The 9,476-nt window shown below is 36.7% G+C and overlaps 1 protein-coding gene across 2 annotated transcripts in view; it reads left to right on the top strand.

Moving 5' to 3' along the window:
* Positions 1 to 396: 396 nt before the first annotated feature.
* Positions 397 to 9,476, top strand: part of LOC150094999 (pappalysin-1-like) — a 171,488-nt gene continuing 162,408 nt past the window's right edge. For both annotated transcript variants that reach the window (XR_016550119.1, XM_090411011.1), the window contains exon 1: positions 397 to 1,006. Coding sequence is in view for 1 of the 2 variants with exons in the window: in XM_090411011.1 (XP_090267137.1) it covers positions 583 to 1,006 (424 nt within the window). In the remaining variant the exon portion in view is untranslated. The remainder of the gene's footprint in view (positions 1,007 to 9,476) is intronic.

Here is a 9,476-nt window from a genome sequence, read left to right as displayed (position 1 = left end):
TAAGTTAGTATGCGTTATATATACCTTTAATGTTAAGCATGGATATATATGCAATCCATTTGGCTTTGTTAAAACTGATAGATTTAACAATTAATAAATAAGTATATTTCAGTTGGACAAACCAAGCTGGATATCACGTATTTAACTGACTTCCTTGTCGCAATGGTAACATGTAAACAAATAGCATACTTTGTCTTAACTTAAAGGTCATTATTGCAATAGTTCTTCTAGGTTATCGTTACTGGCCATCATAACCTTTGTACTTTCTTTTCGTTTCTGTAACCTTATTCTATGGACGATGAGCCAAGGTTATGACGTCACACTGGAAGACAAAATAAGGTGTCGCTTTGTGACCGTGGACTAGAGTCGATTGTAACCAAGACATCTGCTCAGCTATTAACCTAATAAACTGATCGAGATTTGGGAGCAGTTTCGCGACTGTCGGTCCTATTTTATAACGCTAGTAATCTGTTCTTATTATCAATTACTTAATACAGTTAAGAGTATTTTGTAATATTTAGCGATGTGATGTAAGCAAACTTTTGCGACTTTTACTGCAACTGCAGAAAAATAGAAATCAACATGAAGATGCCTGGAATTACGTGTTTTCATATATTTATCTTTTGGTTAGCGTGTCAAAGCAGTAGAGCGTCATCTATTAACAAATTACAACACCAAAAAGACTATGCTTACCAATTGCATCTCGAAAGACGCGAACAAGCATGGACTCAGTGTTCTTCTAACCCCCAGTCACCTGTTCAGTTAGGGGACTTCAGTTCAGACCGAATTTTTCTTAGGGGTGGCAGTAATATCCGAGGAAGGCGTGCAGTAGCTAGTGATTTACCACACGTTCAACACGAAGACACAGCTTTACTGCTGTTAGCTAACACCGGTATTTTAGCCAGAGAAGATGGAAAAATTAACGAAGCTATTCCTAGACAAGCATTCACTGTCGAACTGCGATGCAAGCCCGAGGGAGGGCAAGCCAATCCAGCAGTAATACTCGGTAAGCGGATTTATTTTATTTTATTTCACGTATACTCGGTAAATTATTTGCATTTCTAAAGTTCATTGCTAGATACAATATACGCAGAAATAATTATCATTACTGATATTCTACCAGTAACGATAATTATTGGTAGAATAATTATCATTACTGGTTATGGCATGAAAATTAGATGCATCAACATCTATTTTCATGCCGAATAGATATAGTTAACTAATGATTATTTCCTGCAGCGTACTGTGAATCATATTTCATTCTTCGCTATCATGTTAGAATACTCAATTTGAGTGTAGTTTCTGAGCAGCGCATATTACAAGCGATTTATTGAGATATTTAAAGGTCTTCCTCTTAATTCTCTCAATGTCAGCCTGGTTGGCTGAGTAGTTAGCATATCCATTCTCCAGCCAACAGGCTATAAGTTCAAATCATCCCACTCTGGGCATGGATAGCCGTGGAGGTCTTATTACGTGAGAAAGGAATTTCATCGCACGATGTGAGACCACCGCCTCACATATTGTAGACCTGAAGTGGCTTTAAAAAGTTCCATGCTTGCTCTCTTTATAACAGGGTTTTCAAATTATGAGGAATAAACCATTATTTATTTATTAAAATAAAAAAAATCAGCTAACGCCTTTTTATTCCCGTATATATAGGGAATAGGCGAGGCCGTTTTTAGCCCAATCTAACTTAATATACTGTATATAATATATATATATATATAATAAAAAATAGCAAAAAAATCTTACATCACTCCTGTTCCTAATGTACTTGAAGATTACATCTTTCATGAGTATGAATCACAAAAAATAAATAAATAAATAGAAAATAAAAAAGGAAACCTTGAAAGGTTAGGATGGACGAAAGTTATATTTTATATTTTAGCTAACCACTTATTCATTATTATTTCCTGTAAACGGAAGAGTGCGAACGAGAATTAGATTGCGCAGGAATTCGCTGAGATTGTAGAAATTATTGAATCAAAGCAAATCACTTTATTGGCGAGTAGCGTGTTTTGCCATCACGAAATCTGCTACGTTGTTAGTTATTTCGATCAGGTGTTGCCCTTACAGACATCAAATACAGAAGAACAGAAGATGTCCTGTTTTCAAGTGTATTAGAATGTGTACATCATGTGATGGTACCTTTCGAATGGATCTTTAAGTTGTACTAAGGGATCCCCCTCTAGTTCGGCGTCTTCTGATCAGGAGTTGAACAAAGCATAGTGTCTCGACGTAGATTTTTTACTTTTATGCATAGTTATATTTAATAAGTTCAACTCTGTCGCCAACTGGAGGAGCTTTTTCTAAGCCTTTTTTTTTTTTTTTTTCAACCGGTTCCTGAGTTAATCGATCTCTGGCATGAGCAAGCCGGTTTTTTCTCCTGGAAACTTGAGTTTTTCGTCCGCAAACTCAAGAAAATTGACCGTAGAACCGGGATTTTTGTAAGAGCAGAGGATACTGTATACTCTGGAATATTTCAACAAAATAGGGTTTGGTGAATGAGAGAATGGTCTGAATTTGAGAAACTGGGATGTACTATAATGGTTTCAAATTTAAATCACAGTTTCTTAGAATCTGTAGTCATAAAGACACATTCATTGCGTCTTGGATATACGTGCTGCTGGTATACTCGCCCTTATGACTACATGGGTTGGTCTGACATGCGCTTTACGTCTTTAATAGTGTAATTGTTCTGAGAATATTCCTCTCTTTTTTTTTTTCTTGCAATTGTTTTACTAGCTGTTCATCTTAAAAAACTCTTCTGTTTCTAGACGGTACAGTTTCCGGAAACCTGCTATTGATTCTAAGATAAATTATTCAAATCGCTCTATTTTTGTGTGCTTACTTGAATCTGTATATCAGAAAGATTTGTGTTAATTAATACAGTTAAATTATTAATTGCACTTTATATTTTATAAATTCGTCGTCATCGTTGTCCGGTAGCATCCTCTAGCAAGAGGGTTGCAGCAGATGAGCAGCTCTTCTCCATTTCTCTTTGTCTATCGCTCCCATCATTCTTAAACCATTCAATTCCACAATGTCATTGAACCGCTCTCTAGTTGGTCTTCCACGTCTTCTCTCCCCCTCAACTTTCCCTTATAATATTCATATTTGTAGATTTAGGGACTCAAAAACACACGTGTCGAACAGATTATTTTATTAATTACAAATAAAATAAAACTTGACGTTTCGACCTCTATATCGAGGTCATCATCGGAAGAATACAATTGTATACAGAACCAAGCTACATGCTCATGCTTTCTATACCAGTAAACTAAATCTACGTAGTTAATAAATCTTTTTTCTAGCCTGACCTCTAGTGATAGAAAAGAAAAACAAAAATAAATAAAGAAATTAAAAAAAAAATATGTATATATATATATATATATATATATAAATATATATATATATATATATACAGGGTGTTCGGGATAAATTTGACAGTTTCGTAAGGAAAAAGAAAATCTTCTTTGTATCTATTAAATTTAATGAATTGACAAAAAAACATTACAGGCAGAGTTAATTACAATACTATCAACAAGATTTACTCAAAATAACCACCATTAGCATCGATCACAGCTTCAATTCTGCTTCGGAACCTCGAACAAGCTGATGCTACAGTCTCCCTGGGAAGGGCCGCAAAAACTGTTTTAATTTTATCCATTAACTGGGCTTTTGTATTACTGGAAGTGCGATTGGTGTCTTTTTCAACTGCGCCCCATACAAAATAATCCATGGGGTTAAGGTCTGGGGAGTTTGGAGGCCAAACATTTGGACTGGTGAAGTCGTAGAAATTTTCAGACAACCATTTTTGACTTTTCCCAGAGGTGTGGCAAGGGGCCGAATCCTGCTGCCATACATACGGCCTACCATTGTCTACCCTTGTTATCCAGGGCTTGACTACAGTTAGCAACTCCACGAACAAAGCCCGAATTCCAATGCCAGGGTTCTTCAACACCTGTTCCTGCAGATTTGCGAGGAATTCTGCTGTACGAACGCAATCAGATCGTCTGCTAGGGATCTTTCTTCTTGCTACATCCTCGTAGTCACCATTGCAAGTCTCTAGTTCATGCCTGATTGTTTTTACTGTATTCAGGGAGCATTGGGCAGCAGTCGTAATATCCTTATTTTGATGGCGGGCACGAATCATCATGCTACAAGTTATTCTCTTCCATGATTCAGGTGGGTTCCAGCTATCCATCCTTTCTGACATCTTGTATATGAATGAAGAAGGGTCCAAACTTTTAAATGAAGAGAAGTGTGTGTTAATACATGTAACTTACGGAAAAATATAATTAATTATAAATATGTCAAATTTATCCCGAACACCCTGTATATATATATATATATATATATATATATATATATATGACAGAATGATCATTGACTCGGTTAACATACATAGTTTTATGAAAAATATTGAATGACTAGAACCGAGATTTAATTAAAAAGGTTTTAATATAAACACACTACTAGTTTCGGCCTGTAACAGCCTTCTTCAGGTGACATTATAAAAGAAAAAACACTAAACATTGAGGGTTAAAAGACTATGAACATCATAGACAGTCTTTATACATAATTAGCATTAAAACGTTGTAGTTGTATTTGAAGCTGTTCTTTCATTTGTTGCATTGTTGGGAGAGTGCGTGCTTGCTGCATCACGTGAACGCCAGTACATGATTACAGCTGAATGACTATCCGGGAGGGTGTAGCTTAAGTTGTTATTTAGATGAACAGGATTGAAGATGATTTCTCTCGATTCCACAATGTTTCTCTCTATTTCGTCACTGCAACGGAAGATGTTTGTAGATTTTTCCCAGCAGACTTTGTGACTTCGGTTATTATCATTAGGATTAGCCGAGAAGAGGATATGACTTGATAATGCACTTGCTCGCTGTCTCTTGTAAGTAATGTCTCTCATGTGTTCTTCCATGCGCATTTCGACAGATTTGTCTGTCTGCCCGAAATAAGGAATATCGCAGTCACATAATATTTTATATACGCCAGGGTATTTGAGTTGATGATGACAAGGTTTTGGGTGGCTAATTAAGGAACGGATCTTTGGAAGTGGAGTGAACAAGGTTCTGATATTGTATTTTTTTAGAACTTTTGCTAATTTATGTGAAACAGTATTTATGTAAGGAATAGATATATTGCTTTTGAATCTATTTGTATCTTCTGAGTGATGTCTGGGAGGATTAAGAAGGAATTTGTTAATGATTTTCTTGGAATATCCATTAACTTCGAAAGAAGTTTTCAGATGGTTTATTTCTGTAAGCAGTTCATTTGGATCATCAAGAAGAGAACGGGCTCTATGTCCCAAGGTGGAAATTATTCCAAGCTTATGAGGAGGGAAATGATGAGATTGACTGTGCAGATATCTGTTGGTTTGTGTGGGTTTTCTATATATCGATATTTTTAGTTTACCAGCAGAAGAGCGAGTCAGTTTGACATCAAGAAAAGGCGAGGAATTATCCGTTTCAAGCTCAGCAGTAAACTTAATACTTTGATGTCGGCTATTGAGATGTTCGAGGAAAACCATAAGGGATTCATGTCCATGGCTCCAAACAATGAAGACATCATCCACATAACGTTTCCAAACTTTAGGTGTTAAAATAAAGGAAGAGATAGCCTTGGTTTCAAAATCTTCTAAGTAAATATTTGCAAGAACAGGAGATAAAGGATTACCCATAGCCAGTCCATGATTTTGTTTGTAAATATTATCTTGAAATTTGAAGTAACCGGACCTGATGCAATGTGTAAGCAAGGCTAACATTTTTTTGGATAACTTGTCCTTGAGTAATGTTAGGACTTCATCTGTTGGGACATTAGTGAACAAAGAAGTTATGTCCAAGCTAGCCATGATGTCATTTTCATCAACTGTAATATCCTTGATGTATGTAACAAATTCTGTAGTGTTCTTGATAAAGGAAGGTGATTTCCCTGAAAAACTTTTGAGGTATTTGGCAAGGTATTTTGAAAGATTGTATGTAGGAGAATCGATACCTTCTACAATTGGGCGTAATGGAGTGTTCTCTTTATGGATTTTAGGAACACCATATATGCGAGGAATTAACGGATGGAGAGAGCGAAGAGATAAACGGACGTTTCGGGATAATTCAGTTGTTGTTTTTAATAAGTTGTTTGTACGATTTTGAAGTTCACGAGTTGGATCTCTCTCTCAAGTATTGAGTAGGTATCATTATGTAGTAAATTAATCATTTTATTCTTGTAATCTTCGGAGTTCATGATGACTGTTGCATTTCCTTTATCTGCAGGGAGGATGATTATATCTCTGTTGTTTTTTAAACTTTTAATAGCTTTGCGTTCAGTTGAAGTAATGTTGTCTGCAGGTGGTTTTGCGTTATTGATAATAAAGATTGATTCAATACGTAGAAGGTTTGCATCTTGTGGAGGGAGAAAAGAAGCAGCTCTTTCTATTTTTGTAAGTAGTGTTTCCTTTGGTATTAATTTTGGTGAAGGAATGAAGTTTAGACCTTTACTAAGGATGCTTTGTTCTACATCTGAAAGTATATAGGAGGATTTGTTGATAACGACTTTGTCAATATTGATGTGTGGTTTTGAGTTCCTATTATTTTGTAATCTCTTTAACGTTTCAAAATTTCTTATAAGATTTACTTTGTTATTATATTGTATTCTGGCTGCTTGAGATTCACAGTATGTATTAAAGGTATGCCAACTTTCATTATCTAGAGATTCTTCCAGTATTTCAGCTATGGTTCTTTTTTTATTGATACCGCCATGATCAAGTGGCCAAAATAGTTCATTGGCATGTATGCAAAAAATATGGCTCTCCTACTTCTGATAACTGGTGGCAGCATAAAATAGAGACAGTATTGGAAAACGAAACAGCAAACTTTCTGTGAGACTTTAGAATACAAACTGATCGGCATTTGGAACATAATAGACCTGGCATCACAATTATCGAACATCGACAGGTTTGGATTATTGATATCGCAGTACCAGTGATAACAACATTAACAACAAAGAACTGGGAAAAATGACTAAATATCGAGATCTGGCAATCGAAGTTGGCAGGCTGTGGCTTAAGTCCCCAAAGTCACCCCAATAGTTATCGGTGCACTTGGTGCAACTTCAAAGAAGCTATCCAACTATTTACAGCAATTAAACATCAACTAAGTGACCCCATATGACCTACAAAAAACAGCATTACTTGGAACAGTCCATATTTTACGACGCTACCTGACGGACTATTCTTGGATTCTTGGGTAGAATCTGAATTGTTCTGAATCACCAGTCAAATTTTTATTTATATGATATCTTGTTTTGACAGTGTATCAATTATGTGAATAAAATAATAATAATAAAGGTATATGTCTAAATCGTAGGCGAGTATGGCTGGAAATATTTAAATAATAATTGAATTACTTTTTAAAATGCCTTCACTTGAAAACAGTTACATGGACTAGAGTGATATTTCTACATGTTTTTTTTTTTTTTGTTGTTGTTTGGTTTCATTCCACTGGTGATTTAATTGGTCATGTGCTTGAAAAGCTCTGAATTCGATTTCCCGTTGTATTAGAAGAGGAACGTTTCATAAGGTCCTTTCAAGCTTGTCAACTGAAACATAAGTTTTAAAAAATATTCGATGAAAATTTTGATGTTCATACACATATATTATTAAAAAAAAAAAAAAAAAATCAGCTAACGCCTTTTTATTCCCGTATATACGGGAGTAGGCGAGGCCATTTAGCCCTATCTAACTTTTGGAGACTGAGTGGGCAGTTCAATCTCCACTGGTACCCAATCAGAGACAGACGGCCCAAGGCTATCACTAATTAAGCGGTACGCAGTGAAGAGAGACGGCTCAAATGTGCCGCCATCTCGTGGTCTCTAACCCTAACACAATATATTTAATGTCTGAAATAATGTGGGTTCTACGGTCGATTTTCTTGAGTTTACAGGACGAAAAACCCGAGTTTCCGGGAGGAAAAACCTGCTTGCCCGTGCCAGAGATCGACTAACTCGGGAACCGGTCGAAAAAAGGCTTAGAAAAATTTCCTCTAGTCATATATATTATTATTATTATTATTATTATTATTATTATTATTATTATTATTATTCGTGACACCTCCAAGGAGTCCGAAGACTCATCATCGCGGGAGGACACCTACAACTGTCTCAACCACTATACCGAACCTCTACTACGAATCATCTCCATCAACGCCATCTACCGCCCACCTCCACCACTACCACAACTAGTATATATGATTTGAATGAAATTTTTAATGAATGAGATGGATTTAAACTTACTATAATTTAATGTAAAGTAAATTAAATTTAAGTTTTATATGGCGCCGATTACAGGACCTTTTTCTATGCATTTTTTGGCACAGGTAAGGAGGCTTTTCTTCCAAAAACTCGGATTTTTAACTCTTTCATCTAAAAAAAAATGTAGAATTCGTACTATTACAGACAATAATACAATTGTTAGGGTTTAGGGCTACGAGGTGGCAGGGAGCCTCCGTAGCTCAGTCAGTATAAACTAAGCCCTTTGGCCAGAAAGACCTGGACTTGATTCCTGCCCATGACATGAAGAACCTTTATCTGGTCTCTTTCGACTAAAGGTGAGTTAGCCAGTCTCACACTGCGGTGGAGGGTTTTTCCTCCTGGAAAATCGGATTTTTCGTCCCTCAGAACAGGCAAACCAGCCCTGTGAACACACCTCCACAAACATACAATACCTTTCCCCCAATCGTCAGGTTATGCGAGAAGTCGGTTGGGATCGCTCGTGTAAAGGCGCATCACGTAAAAATGCTGACTCCAAATAGATGGGATAAGGCACAAGAGGAATTTTACGAGATTGCGGCAGTCATCTGTTGTGTACTTTGGAATGTTTTGGTTCATTAATAACTTGAATTCAGCAATGGCAGTCTGTCCTGCTGTCTTTAAAACAGTTAGGGCTGAGGGACCATCATCTACTCCCTTTGGGGGAATAAACGGCGTTATAGGATTGTAAAAACACTCAGCTAACGCCTTTTTGTTCCCGCATAGGGAGTAGGCGAGGCTGTTTTAGCCTTATCTAACATTTGGAGACTGAGTAGGCAGTTCAATATCCACTAGTAGCCAATCCGAGATAGCTGGCCCAAGGCTATCACTAATTAATTGGTACGCAGTGAAGAAGGCGGCTAGTAAGTGCCGCCATCTAGTGGTCCCTAACCCTAAAACAATATTTTTAATGTCTTAAAATAGTGGATTCGACGGCCAATTTTCTTTATTTTACGGGATTAAAAACCCGAGTTTCCGGGAGAAAAAAACCTGCTTGTACATGCCATAGATCCACTAACTCAGAACCGATCGAGAAAAGGCTAGAAAATGTTCCTCTAGTCAGCAGCTAGATTCGAACCAAAGACTTTCGTTGTCCAGTCTAGCGTCGTAGAGTGCAAACGCCACTTCTACTAAGCTACACATACTTGGCCCGCTCATCA

The sequence above is a fragment of the Typopeltis vanoorti genome, chromosome 21 (genome assembly GCF_054136105.1).
Source record: "Typopeltis vanoorti isolate ZY-2024b chromosome 21, IOZ_Tvanoo_1.0, whole genome shotgun sequence".
In the NCBI taxonomy this organism is placed as follows: domain Eukaryota; kingdom Metazoa; phylum Arthropoda; class Arachnida; order Uropygi; family Thelyphonidae; genus Typopeltis; species Typopeltis vanoorti.
This window is presented reverse-complemented; position numbering and strand designations above follow the sequence as displayed.